The 17,999-nt window shown below is 41.6% G+C and overlaps 1 protein-coding gene and 2 pseudogenes across 5 annotated transcripts in view; all 3 read right to left on the bottom strand.

Annotated features, from left to right (window-relative positions):
* Positions 1-17,999, bottom strand: part of Nsmce2 (NSE2 (MMS21) homolog, SMC5-SMC6 complex SUMO ligase) — a 273,683-nt gene that overhangs the window by 167,844 nt on the left and 87,840 nt on the right. For all 5 annotated transcript variants that reach the window (XM_045144559.1, XM_045144558.1, XM_045144560.1 and 2 more), the window contains exon 4: positions 3,871-4,024. In XM_045144559.1, coding sequence (XP_045000494.1) covers positions 3,871-4,024 — 154 coding nt within the window. The remainder of the gene's footprint in view (positions 1-3,870; positions 4,025-17,999) is intronic.
* LOC123459135 lies at positions 8,547-8,686 on the bottom strand (annotated as a pseudogene).
* LOC123458564 lies at positions 16,410-16,894 on the bottom strand (annotated as a pseudogene).

The following is a 17,999-nucleotide window of genomic DNA, read 5'->3' as shown; positions in this document are numbered from 1 at the left end:
CACAGACTATGAATAAACAAGTGAGCATGTCTGACTTCTAATTAGACTATCTATAAACATCAAAACCAGATTTTCATGTAACTTTTATATCACTACATATTGTCCTTTATTTTGTTTCTCAACTTAAAAAAATATATTTTTTGCTGGGTGTGGTGGCACATGCCTTTAATCCCAGCACTCGGGAGGCAGAGGTAGGAGGATCGCTGTGAGTTCAAGGCCACCCTGAGATGACAGAGTGAATTCCAGGTCAGCCTGGACTAGTGTGAGACCCTACGTCGAAAAACCAAAGAAAAAAAAATACACACACACACACACACACACACACACACACACCTCCACTGGATTTGTGTTTATTACATATATATATATATATATATATATATATATATATATTTTTTTTTTAAAGCCTATTCTTAGTTTTCAGGCTGAATTTGGTCCACAGGCTGTGGTCTAGCCACCTCAGCCCAGATCTGTGTTGGAAGTGTAGATGTGTCCACCCTTTTGAGTCCTAACTTTCCTTGTCCACTTTAATCAGAACCATAATAGTCTCAACAGACCAAATGCTAAGGTATTACTCAGGAACAATCCAGCTCTCTTCTAGGCTAGAAACCGAGACCTGCAAAATTGACAAGCAATGCTCCCCTCTCAGAGACTTTTCCTTGTGTTTGGAAAACATATTTTTTCATATCAAATGTTCTTTTTTTTCCCCTTCATTTTTGATTTTTCAAGGTAGGGTCTCACTCTAGATCACTATGTAGTCTCAGGGTAGCCTTGAACTCATGGCAATCCTCCTACCTCTGACTCCCAAGTGCTGGGATTAAAGGCATGTGCCACCACGCCAGGCCAAATATTCTTTATATTACTAGGTAATAGCATTAGTGTTTTTAATAGATTGATACTTGTCCTGATTTATAATAGGATAAAAACCAACAGAGCCACACCTCGTGAACCAAAGCTCTGTGGCTGTCAGTAGCACATTTCCAGTGTGTTGAGGGAGCAAGAGATCCAAAGCTCTAAGCAGCAGCTGCTGAGAGCCGTGGCAGGGTGAACTGCTTTTCTCTACTTAGTCCTCCCATCAGACCCACCACTTAAATTCCATTCAGTCAATCATGTTTCCCATCATGAAGGTAGTGAATCTGTCATGGTTTTCATGGAAGACCTCTTCAGATTCACAGGTCTTAAAAGAATTGTTTTTATATATTTTTAATATTTTTATTCATTTTTATTTATTTGAGAGTGACAGAAAGAGGAAGAGAGAGAGGGAGAATGGGTGCACCAGGACCTCCAGCCACTGCAACGAACTTCAGACGCATGTGCCCCTTGTGCATCTGGCTAACGTGGGTCCTGGGGAATCGAGCCTCGAACCAGGGTCCTTAGGCTTCACAGGCAAGTGCATAACTGCTAAGCCATCTCTTCAGCCCTGTTTTGATATTTTAAGGCAGTCTCACTATATAGCCCAGGTGTCCTATGCCTCACTACGTAGACCAGGCTGGCCTCAAACTTGCAGTGATCCTTCTGCCTCTACCTCCTGAGTGCCAGATTACTGATGTGAGCCACCATGACCAGGTCACTTCAGCTTTTACTTTACTGAGATAGGCAACTAGGAGCAAGGGTCTCACCTGACTTCTCTCCAATCTTTAAAAACAATGAAAATTATTAGTTAATTCCTGGTCTCTAGAACATATCTAAAAGTAGATCTGTTAGTTTCTTTGTTAAGACACCGTGTATCTCTGACCTGCATCCACAAATACTAAGGAGCCCATCTTCAACAGAGCAGACTACAGGCAAGGAATGAAATCCATGAAACGCACGTCCAGTTTCATTAACAGCGGCCACAGTGCTGAGCTAAGGCTCCCACTCTGCAAGCGAGGGGTGCCCATCTCACAGAATGTTGTAAAAGAGCAGTCACAGTTTCCTCATTTGGTCCTCTGAGATTCAATAGCTTTTTTTAACAAAATATTTTAGAGGAAATTAAAGGGAAAATTCTTTTAAGTCCAGTGTTACAGTACATAGGAAAGCCTGATATAAGGAAGTATTCCTTGAAACATAAATCTACTTTGTCATTAGCTTTAACTGTTCATCCAAATGATGTACAGTAAATGGGTCTGAAGAAACCTTTTTATCTCTCCCAATTTAGAGAAAATTCAAGAAATAACTACCATCATTCCAAACATTGCTTTGTTCAATTACATGTTCTTAATCAGAAAATGTTTCAAGAGTGTTTCATTATAAAAGTCTTTATAATTTTCTTATGAAATAAAAACTTGGTGAATAACAAAGAAGAAAAAAATGTATATTTTGGGATAGTTATCCTTCAATTTGTATTATTAATACTTTTATCATAAGGAATTGATTGGATAATAGGCTAGGTCTGCCATAACTTATGAGTACTGGCTCTATTACTAAAATAAACCATATTTGGCTGTTATGAACACCATCAAAACTGAAATTCACTAGCACCTCTGGAGTTACCTGTTCTGGAAATTATTACTCATTTAGAAGAATAGTTACTTAGTTATTTAAGAAATTATCTACAAATTACTTAGAGATTTTAGTAGTTCTGATTTTCAATGAAAACATAGACCTAAAATGTGGGGAAAAAAATGCTTACTGTTTAAATCTACAGTAAAGCAATAGTCTCATCATGATTGCAAAACATTCCACATTGTGAAACTTGAGTTATTTGTAAAATAGACAAAAGTAAACCAGCTTCCTCAGTTGTTTTCTGAGATCTCAGCATCAATTGAAAGAAAATGCTTATATTTAAAAGAAGGCCTATTTCAAAATACCAATCTCTACACTAAGTACAGATAAGGACATGAAATGAGTTTGTTTCTCATATAACATTCCTACTCTTTGAATATGCAGATAAATGTGAGGGAAGATTAAAGCTAAAGAAGAAGTTTTTCTTTGCTACCTAATTCTTTAAGAATCTTACTCCTTTTTTCTATAAAGCCAAGGTAAAAAATTAATTTACAAAGCCTTGTAATGTGAAGCACATGGAAAAATAGGAAAGGAAAAGCCACTGGCTCTTTACTGAGCATAAAAGATGTTTTATTTCTCAGGCAATCGGTCTGCAAGTTTTTGTTTTGTATAGTAAATTATTTTCCTCATCCTCATTTTCAAGTCAAAATTAGGTCCATTAAAAAACTTCAGTGTAATAGACTATTAAGAAGGGAATACATTTAAAACTCACATGGAGCCAGCTGTGGTGGCACACACCTTTAATCCCAGCACTTGGGAGGCAGAGGTAAGGGAATTGCCGTAAGTTCAAGGCCACCTTGAGACTACTACATGGTGAGTTTCAGGTCAGCCTGGGCTACAGTGAAACCCTACCTCAAAAAACCAAAAATTTTTTTTAATTTAAAAAAAATCACATGGAATTTATACAAGGGTACAATGGCCATGAACATTTTAGTTCATATTTAAGAAGTAAAAAGATCTGAGGAAACATCACTAACATTACTCCAAAACAGCAAAATTGAAGCCAGTGTATGCTAAAGTTTGACACAGCAGTATAAAATGTAAAAAAACAGTATCACTGTTAAACAAATAAAATACTTTGCAGGTTAATTTGGTCTTCCCAATTCTCTTCTCCAATACTGAGGCAATACATGGAACTTTCTTTAACTGCTGGGGTATTCTCCTGGCACTTTGTGGAAATTGTTGACTTTTAGAAATGGACAGGGTGATCTGAACCAAAAATTAGACAAATACAGAACTGCAACCACAAAAACAAGCAACTCAGGATGAGGATGAGCCAAGCAGAGAAGCAAATTTCATAGAATCCATATTCTGGGACTGTTAGGTCAGTTCCCTAATTTCAAAAGGCCAAAGCAAAGCAAAGCAAAGCAAAGCATGCTGACTTACACTGCTTCCTTAGTTCTCTCAGCTGTTGCTTAAATTGTACAAATTTTTCATTGTTTTGAAAGTCTGCATCAGAATTCTTATCTTGTAAAGCCAAAAATTTCCTCTCCACTAATAATTTCAAATCTGGTATTTTTTCTGGACGTTCTTCTTTTACCTAATAAAAACAGAGAAAATCATCGTGGTTAATGATAATCGTGTCAATAAGGTTTGCATACACTGTTTTTATCCCATACAATTAAATTTGCCAGATATTACAATAGATAAGAGTCCAACAAAAAGACATGGTTGCTGGGCAATGGCAGAGGGGCTCATTTTTCTCCTTTTTAGTACTTTCCCCTTCTTAAACCACACAGCCCTTCAAGTTTGCCTATCAGCTTACAGAAAGCTGCAAATGAGCCCATTCCTCGGGACCTGAGCACTACCCATTCTTCCTCATCCAGATATGCTGAGTTCCTCCCCACTTTCAACAGTGGTTATCCCATTTTTAATCTCAGTGTTCCTCATTGGTCTTTGGCTCACAGAATGATATTGATTCCCATTTAAACAACAGTGACAAAAAAATGAGGCTTTAACCTTGGCCTTCCATAATTCTGCCACAATACAAAGTAACCATTCCTCTTGTCCTATTCAAGGATGAACTCTCAATCAATGCTGTTCTCCCTGAATATTATGAAATTTTCAACCAGGTAGGAAAACTGAAAGAACTGTACCGTGAATACCTGAAACCTAGTTCCACAATGCCACAATTACCACTTTATGGTGGCCCCACATCTTGTCTGTTTCCTTTCAGAATCTTCCCATTCTATAGGTAGGGTCTTTCTCAAAAAAGGAAAGAAAGAAGAAATGAATGAATGAGAAGAAAGAGAAGGAAGGTAGGAACGTAGGTAGGTAGGTTATACTGGCTCTTTACCCTAGTATTAAAAATAAAAAAAATAAAAAAAAAAAAACAGCTAGTGGTAGAAAGAGCAGGAAGGTGAAAAAGAGGGCTGTGTAAGCCTGTCCTCTGGATAGGACATGTCCATTACACTCATAAATTCATAGCAGTTGTGGCTTCCTGCACAAGACTGACAAGCCTGTCAATATTTCACCATTGATGGGAAGAGTCCATGAGATGCCACGCCTCCCAGAAGAGATGACAGCTAATTGCTACTTGGAGAGAAGGAGTCAGGTTCCTAGGTGGTGTAGCCACTGGTAAGCGGCCCGTTCCACAGGAATACTTTTCCATCCACGGTCATACAAGCACTCCTAGTCTAACGCAATGGGTTGAAGATAAAAAGGGTATGAAGTAAGATGGGAAATAATGGGAGGGAAGAATAGTGTTAGTGGGAGGGGGGCAAGAAGCGTAATGGAGGAATAAGATCAAAATACATTATATACATGTATGAAAATGGAAAAAAAAAACCCAAAATTTAAAAGCATACATTAAAAACCCCAATCTATTAAAATCCCTGTTCTGTCCTCCAAATCATTTTTCCATTTCTAGTCCAGCAGACACCACCACTTCCACCTCTTCACCTGAGACCTCAGCTGCCACCTTACACATCACTGCATTGCTCCTCCTGCCCTATACACTTCAACAGGCGTTCTGTACAGCACAGCCATAGCAGCTGCTTGACCTTTACCTTTTGTTAATAAGACAGAAAATCATTGCAAGATGTCTAAATTATCAGTACCTGACACATAGGCCAATGTATATATGTATGTGTGTGTATATATAGATATATGTACATATACATAATCGCATTAGTATAAAATATACTTCATCTACTAATGGTCAAAATTATCAATTTGTTAGTATTAGTAGACTATATAATTTCTGAGCTGGAAGGAAACTTACAGATAATTCAATCTTGATCTCCCTTCTCTATTTTAAAAGTAAATAAAATAACACAGAAAGAAATTAAATGACTTATCTTCTAGCATCCATTTAGAGGTAATGTTAAACCTACAACATATAGAAAAAAATTGTTGGTTTTGCTTTAAGTCAGCAAGGTATGCTTCTAATCTCTCAGAATCCAATGCATATGAAATTAAAAGATTGTCTATTTTAATTACCTTTAGTCATGTAGAAAAGTTACATCTTTCTCTGTTGTTTAATTGCTATGCATTTTGGTTAGCTAAGTAGAGATGAAAAATTAAGCAGCCTACCAAAATGCTTAAACCCCACAGTTACACAAGAGAGGGAACATAGTGACTACCTTACACTGATGGCACTTTAGCTAGATTGACCATCAAAGACAGCCACGAAAAATATGGACAAGTTTCAATGACAAGCCTTATATATAATGAAAAATTTTAAATTAAGTCCTAGGAGGCTAAGGAACCAATAAAGCTCAATTTAGAAAAGAGAAGATAGAAAGGCAATTTAGTAATGTGTATGAATGAGAATGAGAGCTAGTGAGCTAGAATGGTGACTAGCTCTCTGTCTCTCTATGATAGAACAAAAAGAGAACAATTCAGACTTGGTGCAACAGGGACAGGTGAGATGGCACAGTGGTCAAGATGTTTGCATGCAAAGCCTAAAACCCAGAGTTCAATTCCCCAGAATCCATGTAAATCCAGATGCACAACGTGACACATGCATCTGAAGTTTGTCTGCAGTGGCTAGAGGCCCTGGTGCACCCATTCTCTCTCTGCTGGGTAGTCATGGAGGCATACATCTTTAATCCCAGCATTTGGAAGGCAGAGGCAGGAGGATCACTGTAAGACCAGCCTGAGACTACATAGTGAGTTCCAAGTTAGCCTGGCAAGACCCTGCCTCAAAACAAAACAACAACAACAAAAAAAATGGTGCATCAAGAGTTCAGGGTAGGGCTGGAGAGATGGCTTAGATGTTAAGGCTTCCCTCAAAGCCTGAGGACCCAGGTTCGATTCTCTAGTACTCACGTAAGTCAGAGGCACAAGATGATGCATGCATCTGGAATTCATGTGCAGTGGCTGAAGGCCCTGACATGCCCATGCTTTCTGTCTGCTTCTATCTCTCTAATAAGTAAATAAAAATAAAGTACACTTTTTAAAAATGTATTATTTATTTATTTGAGAGAAAGAGGAAGAGAAAAAGAGAGAGAGAGAGAATGGGCATGCCAAGGCCTCCAGACACTGCAAATGAACTCCACATGCATACACCTTCTTGTGTATCTGGCTTATGTGGGTAGTGGGGAATTGAACTGGGGTCCTTTGGCTTTGCAGGCAACTACCTTAACTGCTAAGCCATCTTCTCCAGCTCAAAGTACATTTTCAAAAAGAGGTTAGGGTAGCTCTAGAAATTAAATTGCTGGTTCTTAGCAAAGGATTTTCAAAAGAAAATGGACTCACATTCACCTAAGATGTTAATGGTAACATTCCAGACAGCAAACAGATGAGCCTTCTTAAGGTCTAGGATCAGTCTGAAATCCTGATATCATCTAGGATGATTACAAAAGACCTGATCTGAGTTGATGATAAGGAAAATTCAAATACTGTTTATCAGCAAAGTCTCTAATTCATTCAGCAAACTTACTTTCTCTGGCTCAATTATAAGCACTATTCAGTCATTACATGGAAGACTGAGTGGGGGATGGTTGTGGAGGGTGAGGATGGGAGACAGAGGCATTTGGACATCAAAAACATGGCAATATAAAATATGACTAGAAAAACCTAAATAAACTAAATTTAGTGATTCAATGTTGGGTTTTTTTCCCCACAATTAGAAACTCTAGAAAGCTGAAACTCACAAAAATTCACTGCAAATGTCTTCTATGAAAGCCTGATGTTGCACTTGGCATGGGGTTTCACTGCAAAGAGGCATTACTGTACCCAAGCTATCACAAATGACAGCATGAAAAAATATTAAATTCATCATCTGTTCAAATCAAAGCAACATACAGAGATTAACTGTTTTTAATGGTTTTTGGCTTTGTTTGTATTTTAAATAAAAATAGATAACGCAAGGCATTCTTTGAGTAATGGATCATGCATGCTATTCTAGTAAAAGGAAGAGAAGGATGGTCCTCTTCTGAGAACAAATTTCAAACGGTTAACGGTTGAAAGAAATCTGAGCTGGGAGAAGAGGGCCTTCTATGTCATCAAGTCATTCTTTTCCCAAAGATACTGTGCTTAGATACAAGACTTCAGCCCCACTCCACATGCCCGCTTGACAAGCTGCCATAACAAAGAACCAAAGGCTAGGTGGCATGAGCAACAGGAATTCCCGTTCTTGCAGTTCTGGAGTCAAGACAACCAAGAAGAGGGCATCAGAGGAGATGGCTCCTCTGGAGACTCTCTCCTCTCCTGGAATTGCAGGCCATCCTCTCCTCTGCCAACATGTGCTCCTTTCACTGAGCTGAGGCTGTGTCATTTCCTCTCACAGCATCACCAGTCAGGCTGGAATAAGGTCTAGTGTCCACAAAATAACCTCACTGAGTCTGAATTACCTGACATCCATGTAAATGCCAGGTGTAGCCTGGGCTAAATAGTGAGTTTTAAGCCAGCCCAGGCTAAAATGTGAGTCCCTCTTAAGACACATATGCCAAAATAAATGGCAGGCAGACGTAAAACAGATGACAAGAAAGACAGGGGCACAGGAACAGGATTTCCGGAGAAACACAACTCAGCTCACATACTAGGTTAATGAAAGTCAGAATCACTTCTTCATCTTTAGACCATTATAACTTAAAAAAAAATTTCCCCCTCTTTTCCAATATGCAACTCACTGCAGTGCCAGGAGCCTATAGGGAGAGGCCAGGAACTGGTTCAGGGCCATAGTTTGCTCACAGTTTGGCATGGGACACTATGACAGGACCAGGGGTACGGGCCTGTCATAAATCCAAATCCATGCCCTTTATTTATTTGAGAGAGAGAGAAGAGAGAAAGAGTGGATGCACCAGGGCTTCTAGCCATTGCAAACAAACTCCAGATGCACGCACCACCTTGTGCATCTGGCCTACATGGGCCCGGGGGAATCGAACCTGGATCCATCAACTTTGCAGGCAAGTACTTTAACTGCTAAGCCATCTCTCCAGCCTGAGACCATTATAACTTTTAAATGAGAGAAGTGACAGAAATCAGCAGTAACAGTATACCACACCTGCATATTTAAAACTTAGTCCTGTCCTTGGGACAAGACAAGTCACATTTTTCTCCACTGCCCACTCACCTAACACTCACCCACCAATATTCACTGAGGGTCCTCTACATACAAAACACTGTGGCCCAAAGGACACAGACCAAAGAGGTCAACAGGGAGCAGATGACGAAGAGCTTTGGGAGCCAGCCTATGGAACCAACCTGACCAGAACAGAAAGATGCTAAAAGGGGTGAAGGAGAAATGCTTCCTGCCCTTGCCTGGAGGATGCATTAGAGACAGGAAGTGAGGATGGAGTTACTGCTCTAAGCTAACCAATGGCAGAGCAAATGGCTGGCCAGCTTAGCTGGGCTGTGACACTTTTTTTTAAATCATTGTTCTTGTTGTTGCTTTTGGTTTTTTAATGCAGAATCGCCAAGTCCTGGGCAGGGGCACAGAGTTTGATGCAGCCTCTGAGATACTGATGTGGGGAAATAGCTAAGCAGCATTTTCTAGAGGAAAGCAGCAGGCATTGCTGTCTCTACACTTAAAATGAAGGCATGGGAAGAAAATGAAGAATGACACCAGAAGAAACAATAAACTCAGGCGTGGGGAATGCTACAGCAGGGGACGCTTTCTTAAGCAGGCTTGTCCTGGGAACTAGATGCAAGAAAGCTCATCATAGAAAAGCACTGAAGACAGGCTGGGTCCAGATTCCCAGCACGTGGCAGAATGACCACTGGGTCCAGGAACCTCTCAGGCAAGTCCATGTATGTGGGCCTGGCAGGATGTCTGCTGCCCTCTAGGTGCTCAGGCAGTGCAGGTGCATGAAGGAACTACGGGAGGCCACACTACACTGTGGTGGTGAGAAATGGGAGGAAAGGGACGGGGCAGAGGAGAGGGCCCATACAAGTATAATCTAATGGGAATATAATCAATATGTAATAGGTTAAAAGTCAAGTAATTGATTTCTAAAAAGGAAGAACAGAGAGACAGGAAGCAGATCATGGTACACAGCACTGGATCTACATTTGATATGATGGAGAAAAACTCATGGACCCCAGGGTTAGAAGAGAGACCTGGGTCCATGCTGGGCTGTGCACCTTGGGATAATCCTTTGGAAACCCTGGGTCTCTCCATTAGGAATTGGGAGCACTCACACAGGTGATGTGAAGACTTAACAGAATTCTATTTGACACATACATAGTAGATGATCAATTTTTATTCTTTTTCTTCCAACATCAGCATAAAGGCCAGCATAGAAGCTGTAACATGCCTGTGGATAGGGAAGGAAGGATGTGAAAACACAAGTCAAAAACACTAGAGGAGGGCTGGAGAGATGGCTTAGCAGTTAAGCACTTGCCTGTGAAGCCTAAGGACCCCGGTTCGAGGCTCAATTTCCCAGGACCCACGTTAGCCAGATGCACAAGGGGGCGCATGCGTCTGGAGTTCGTTTGCAGTGGCTGGAGGCCCTGGCATGCCCATTATATATATATGCCTATATATATCTGCCTCTTTCTCTCTCTATTACTCTCAGATAAATAAATAAAATTTAAAAAAAAACTCACTAGAGGAAGCAAGTAACAGATCTCATTTGATTAAACATTTCAAGCTCTATGAAGAGGCGCAGGGAGCATCACAACATTCTATACCAGGCACTGTAAACACCCACTGGGCTCCATGAGCCAGGATGCAGGGGCTCTGGGATCTGAAGATGAGAAGGAAGAACGGGCACACAGGTCAAAGGACTGCTGCAACACCAGACTGCACACTGTTAAATGCATTAGAAACCTGGCATTATGTGGAAGACGGCTGCTTTGTGAAACAATGTGATAAACAAGACCTGCACCATGCTGGGCCCTTGAAAGTTCCGTTGTGAATGATGGAGAAGGCATGGAGCCCCCATCCTGCCCCCAGGGAGGCGTTATTGACACATAGAAATGATAGGGGCTGGAAGATGCTTTCCACAATGGTGCAATTACATGTGCTCTGGTAAACAACCCCCACCCATGCTCACATAAGGCAAACCTAAATAAACTCAGGCACACACAATCTCTCTCTCTCCCTCCTCTCTCTCTTACATGTGTGCACACATACTTAAGAAGAAAAAGAAGGAAGACATCAAAGATGACATTGGTTGGGAAGAAGGCGGCAGTGTTCAGAGAAAGAGGAACCGAGAGGGACAAGAGAAGGTAGTGGGAGTGGATTATGATCAAACTACATGTTCCACATGTACACACCCATATTTCATATGTGCATATTATACACACATAAATAAAAGTTGTCAACAAAAATAAAGATGGGCTTGGTGGTTCATATCTTTAATGCCAACCCCTGGGAGGCTACAGTAGGGGGATCACTGTGAGTTCAAGGCCAGACTACACAGTAAGATCCAAGTCAGCCTGGGCTAGAATGAGACCCTGTTTCAAAAAATAAAATAAAATAATTAATGAATAAAAAACAAAACAAAAAAGCAATGTATAGGCAAATGATACACTAGCCTGAAGGCTCTGAGTCTGAAACTTCTAAATTTAATACAAACAATAAATATATAATTTTAAATTGTTTTTATGTATTTGCAGAGAGAAGGGAGGTACATGGGTATGCCAGGAGCTCTTGCTGTTGTAAATGAACTCCAAATGCAAGCATCACTTTGTATATCTGGCTTCACATGGGTACTGAGGAATTGAACTCTGGCTGACAGGCTTTGCAAGCAAACACCTTTAACACTGTGCCATCTCCCCAGCCCAAATAATATATATTTTAAAAATTAAAAGTACTTTTGCAGCTGGGCATAGTGGTGCACTCCTAGCACCTTAAAATTCCAGAGATGAAGGCTGGAAGATGAAGAAGGTCAAGGTGGCTCTACATAGTAAGTTTGAAGGATAATCTGGGTTATATGAGACCCTATCCCAAAAAACCAACCAACCAAAAAAAGTGAATAAATGAAAGTACTTCTGTATCAACAATATTTGAAGGTCTAGTGCAGAGGGTCAAAGCTAGGGTCTTGCTCATGCTAGGCAAGCACTTTACTGCTGCACTCCTTCCCCAGATCATGAAACGTGGCCATTCATGGGACCAAGTAACAGCGGCTATGCCAGGAGAAGAGAAAGGAAGTCATGGATTCCTCTTCGACATGCTAATCTCAACGTGCCATGATTAAAAGCTCAGGCTCTTGAACCGAGATTGAAAATGAGACTGTTACTCACTGAATGCAGTAAATATATCTAACTCTACTTTTCTCTCTGGGCAACAGGAAACAGTACCAGTGTCTACTTCCCAGAGCTGCTGAGAAGTGCACGCGGAATGAAGCGATGACGGCCTCCGCTGTGTGACAGGGTACCCGCAGTGAGCAGCTGTGATAGTTGCCATCATTATTATTGTCATTGTTGCTGTTATCGTTACAGTCAGATCTTCGGGGTGGCAGCATGGGCAGGTCTGCGCTCAGCAAGTCTGACATGCAAATACCCACAGGAGGACTCCACATATAGACTAACAGAAACCATGGAAATGAGGGAGATCACCAAGGAGACTGAATAAATGGACAGAAAAAAAGGGGGGCAAGAAAAAACAGTGGAGAATACCACACTTCACATAGGGGAAAGAGTCCAGGCAGAAAACTTCAGGAGTTAACAAACCAGACAACCCAAAGATGGGGTTCCAAACCCAGGAAGGAATTTCAGGATGTCAAATGCCACAGAGGTTAAGGTAAAAACTGAGATGAGTCCACAATGCTAGGTGGGAGTCATTTGTGACTGTCAAGAAGACAGGGAGGCACAAAAGCTGACTCCAACCATCAGGCTTTTATCTAATGAATCATTTCAAAAAGATGGGGCAGTAATATGAAGAAAAAAATCTGCTAATTAGTTTCTGCTCAAAATCACTTGTCAACAACCAGCTGCATTTTAACTAGAACCCAACACTGGCTGCTTGGACTGCCGCATTTCTCTGACATCAATAGAGGACAGGCAGTCAGAGAACCAACTGCTAGTAATTCTGCTGGCTGTGTCCCTCAGAACAAACTAGAAGCCAAAGCTGCTAGGGGGCAGTGGGGTGAGGAAATGGTAGAAACAAAAGATGGAACTCAGTCCTCACCCACACTAGAGCTACATTTTACTTTCACTGTGTTTTAACATAAATATTAAATATAGTTATATGATGGTAATATACTTCATTGCTTCCACACAATACTGTATGCACATGTAATTACTGAAAAGTGTGTCATTTTATTGCCACAGAGCAAAGAGTCAAGGTCTCCTCCTCTTCCAATTACCATTATTGCCTTACAGCCATCGTTACACTGGGAGGGGAGATCACAGGAGCAAAGGATATTAATGGTCTGAGTCATTCACACACTTTTTGAATCATGTGAGAATCTAGTACAAAATTAGTCATTCTTGTAACTGAACCAAGACTCCACTGGATTGACTCTCAAGCAGCCACAGATTGATGTTTGGTTTCCAAAATGACACACAGCCAGTGCTTTAGTCTGCAAAGCAGACTGCCTTTCAGAGTTTACTAGAGGGACATACTAACGATTTCCTTTGGGTTTGGCTTATTAAATACCCAATTTCTGACTCATGGTCAGCTTGATCTAAGGCCATAGGATCTGCTCTCAGGCTGAAAATCTAGAGAGTTGCCTCCATTGGTCTTAGAACACTCACTGAACAAATATTCATTGAGTCCCCATCAGGTGCCAGGCATATGCTAAGCACTGAGGTGTTCATGGAAGCTGGCCCACACTATGACACACCACCAGCCCAACTGGTCATGCCCAGGGTGCGTTTATATGGGCCAACATGTTGTCTGCCTTTATGTAACAAAAGAGCTTGGTAAAGGCTTTATGAAAAGGCATGACCAGAGTTAGAATCATTATGTCTTCACTGAGCTTAACCTAATTGTATGGGCATATGGAAAAGATATATTTTCTATAGTCTTTTGGGCTGTCTTTCAATGCTGTCAGAAATCCTCCATATTAATAACAACAGGCATGGATGGTCCTTCTTCATCCCATGCCAGATTCTGCTGCCTTTGCACAACGTACACTAACCTCTTTGCACCAAATTGTTTGCTATCCAGGCTTTCAGAGTGTTATTATTTATCGCGGATTTAACTTCTGACTGAACACTCAAGAGAAAATCCTTCCTGGTAGAGCATTATGACACGTTGTGTGGACTTTACAACTTGCCTAGGTGTTGTAACACACAAACCCTGAGCAGTACCCAGCCAGACGTGAAACACCTTTTCTCCTGCAAATGGTTTAGAAAGATTTGAAAAGGAATAAGGTCAGATGCATGTACGTGTACACACTTAGGCTAGTTTTTTTTAAAAATTATTTAATTTTTTTATTAACAACTTCCATGATTATAAACAACAACCCATAGTAATGCCCTCCTCCCACTTTCCCTCCATTCTCCATCATATCCCCTACACCTCTCAATCAGTCTCTTTTATTCTGATGTCATCATCTTTTCCTCCTATTATGATGGTCTTGTGTAGGAAGTGTCAGGCACTATAGGTCATGGATATACAGGTCAGTTTGTAGCTGGAGGAGCACGTTGTAAAGAGTCCTGCCCTCCCTTTGTCTATTACATTCTTTCTGCCACCTCTTCCTCAATGGACCCTGAGCGTTGGAGGGTGTGATAAAGATACTGCAGTGCTGAGCACTTTCTGTCACTTCTCAGAATCATGATGCCTTCTGAGTCATCACAAGGTCACTGCCATCTGAAGAGAGAAGGTTCTCTACAAAAAGTGAGAGTAGTATTAATATATGGGTATGAACATTAAAAGAAATGCTTACTGAGCAGTTTGATGACCATAGTATATACATTTAGTCAGACAGCAGAAGACGTTTCAGTATCAGGGATGTATTCCCAGCCATGGAGCAGGCCTCCAGTCCAATTCAAGGGCAGCTGGTTTCCACCATGACAGATGTGCCACTATTGCACCCGTTGGCTCAATTGGACTGGCTGGCAAAATATAAGGCTTGCACTGTTGAGTATCTTTACTGGTGATTTCTCTCTCTCTCATTGAACTGCATGCAGAATGGCTTCTTCCAGCTTTCTGTCAGCTGGTCTACATGGAGGTTTTCAGCTCAGCTCCAGCAGGATTTCTCAGTGGCCTTGCAGCCCAAGTATGTGCAGTCTTCCGCAACAGGGTCTTACCATCTATTCCTGGTGGGACACCAAGGGCCTCAGCAATGTCCTGTAATGTTTTGGGGCATCAGGGATCTCCCTGGCCAACAACTCACTGGAAGGTATCCCATCCCTGGCACAGAAAATTTTCTAGTAACAATCTATGGCAACTGAGTGTTCCATTGTCCAAAAACGTAGGTTTCCATATCATTTATTTACATCCTCTTAGATTTTGATTAGTCCTCCCTCCATTTTTCCTTTACTCAATCTCTTCCTCTAACCTCACTTGGGCCTTTCCACCCCCATTAATTTATTCTTCCATATATATAAAATATATATATAAAAATATATATATAAAATATATATATATATTACCATCCCATTAGGTACCCCCTGCCTTCCTTTCTCTTCCCTTTATCTCTTTTTTAGCTTACTGGCCTTTGCTACTGAGTTTTCTTCCTACTCATACAGAAGTTTAATCATCTGTAGCTAGGATACACATATGAGAGAGAACACATGACATTTGGCTTTCTGGGCCTAGGTTACCTCACTTAGTATAATCCAGATCCATCCATTTGCCTGCAAATTTCATAACTTCATTTTTCTTTACCACTGAGTAGAACTCCACTGTATAAATGTGCCATATCTTCATTATCCACTCATCAGTTGAGGGACATCTAGGTTGGTTCCATTTCCCAGCTATTGTTAATTGAGTGGCAAGAAACATGGTTGAGTCCTTAGGATATATGCCTAGGAATGCTATAGCTGGGTCATATGGTAGATCTATTTTTAGCTGTCTTAGGAACCTCCACACTGATTTCCACATTGGCTGGACCAGATTACATTCTCACCAACAGTGTAGAAGGGTTCCTATTTTTCTGCACCCTCGACAGCATTTGTGGTCATTTGCTTTCATGATGGCAGCTAATCTAACAGGAGTAAGATGGAATCTCAATGTATTTTTTTACTTTTTACTAGTTTATTGAGTTAAAAAAAAGATTGAAGATCCCACATTTTTAAAAGGCCCTTTTATAGAAAGTAGAATTTCTAATTAACAGACTGGGAAATCAGTCTGCACCAGACACACTATGGATGCAACACACAGATGAGACCTCCACAGACAGACACTACCTTGACATGGATCTGATACCCTCCATCCAAAGAATCTATAAAAAAAATTGCTCCAAAGCCCCTTTGAAATTGCAATAGTGCAGCAAAACCACAAGTAAACAACAGCCTGTCAGCCTATTCTTTCAAATACAGACTGGAAGCCAACAGGTTTCAAAGTTTAAAAACCAATCCTAAGTTAAGATTCAGGATCTGCACAGTGCTGTCCCTTCACAGAAGGCAAGAAGCTGCCAGCATCATGTCGGGGGCCTTCGTCGGTGCTGGAGGCTGTGCAAGTGGGCCTCCTTCATGGTTTGACTGATGCAGAAGTACGGGCCTTGGCACAGCACAGACTGTTCGGGCACCGGCTGAGAGGTGCTGGGGCTGGATCCAGGGATGACCTGGCTCATGCTGCCCTCTGGCCCTCTCCGGGCTATTGATATTGCTGCAGCTGCTGCTCCTACCACCATCACTGCTCAAAGACTCTGTGACACAGGCTCCTGAAAGACAGGGCTTCTACTACAACTCTTGGTCTAGAGGGGGAGGTGGGTGTCCTCTTCATTGCCATTCCTTCTCCTTTTCTTGGGGCAGAGGACTTGCTCATGACAGCTGGTGGAGGAGAGCGACTTGGAACCACCCAGCGCCCTGAACCCTGAATGAACACAAGGCCCCCTTGGGCCTTGGCTCTCCCCGCCTCGCAGGTGGAGGCAGCCAGCTGTGTGTCCCCCTCTGTCCAACCCATACCTCAACGACTTGTAGTGTCTCCACTCAATGTAGTTTTAATCTGCATTTCCCTGGTGACAAGGGATGTAGAATATTTTTTAGATGCTTATATGCCATCTGTATTTCTTCTTTTGAGAATTATCTATTTAGTTCCATAGCCCATTTTTTTAATTGGGTTGTTTGAGTTCCTATTATTTAATATTCTGAGTTATTTGTATATCCTAGATATTAATCCTTTATCAGATGTACAGCTGGCAAAGATTCTTTTTCCCATTCTGTAGGTTGACTCTTTCCTTTATTTAGTGTCCTTTGCTGTACAAAATCTTTGTAATTTCACGAGGTCCCAGTGGTTAATCTGTGGTTTTATTGCCTGAACAACTGGGGTTATATTCAGAAAGTCTTTGTCAAGACCAATATGTTGAAGGGTTTCCCCTACTTTTTCCTGTAGCAGTTCCAGAGTTTTGGGTCTGATGTTAAGGTCTTTAATCCATTTGGACTTATTATCCATTTGGCTGTAGGTTCAAATAGGCTGGCTGGGTCACTGGGTCGCTGCTCTGGTTGCCGGTGCTGGGTGCTGGGAGCTCCCTTCCCCAGGTCTCTGGTGCTCACTGGCATTTGTGCTGGCAGTGGGGGAGGGGAGGCTGTGGATGGTGGCTCTAGTTCTCCTGCTGGTCCACACGATCCTCTACCTCGTGATCTGTTCCTCCGTTGGTGGCTGCGGTCCTCCCTTCACATTTCCTGCATTTGCAAGGAGCTCCAGTTTGAGTGGAGAATCCCCTCACCTGGCTTTTCCTGTGGCTCAAGCTGAGCCTGGCAGCTGTGGCCCTGCACACGTGCTGCTGCCTCGGACCTGGTGCCCCTCTGCCGGAGCCGCTTCTGCCTGCCTATGTGGGCTCTAGATGCTCTGGATCTCTCCTACTTCTTTGCTACAGGTGGTAATTTCTTATACACCTCACTTTTTACTAGAAGAGTATATGTTGCTGGGGTTTTCTTTGGGGGGGGGCCTCTTTCTCCCCTAGGCTGCTTTGGCGTGGTTCCTACGCTGCCATCTTAACTGGAAGTCTTCTTAGGCTAGTTTTAATGGATCAGTCCTATTAGAATAGACAGTTGCCCAACAGATGGTA

The sequence above is a fragment of the Jaculus jaculus genome, chromosome 2 (genome assembly GCF_020740685.1).
Source record: "Jaculus jaculus isolate mJacJac1 chromosome 2, mJacJac1.mat.Y.cur, whole genome shotgun sequence".
Classification (NCBI taxonomy): Eukaryota; Metazoa; Chordata; class Mammalia; order Rodentia; family Dipodidae; genus Jaculus; species Jaculus jaculus.
The sequence above is the reverse complement of the archived record's forward strand: the minus strand, read 5'-3'. Positions and strand labels throughout refer to the sequence as shown.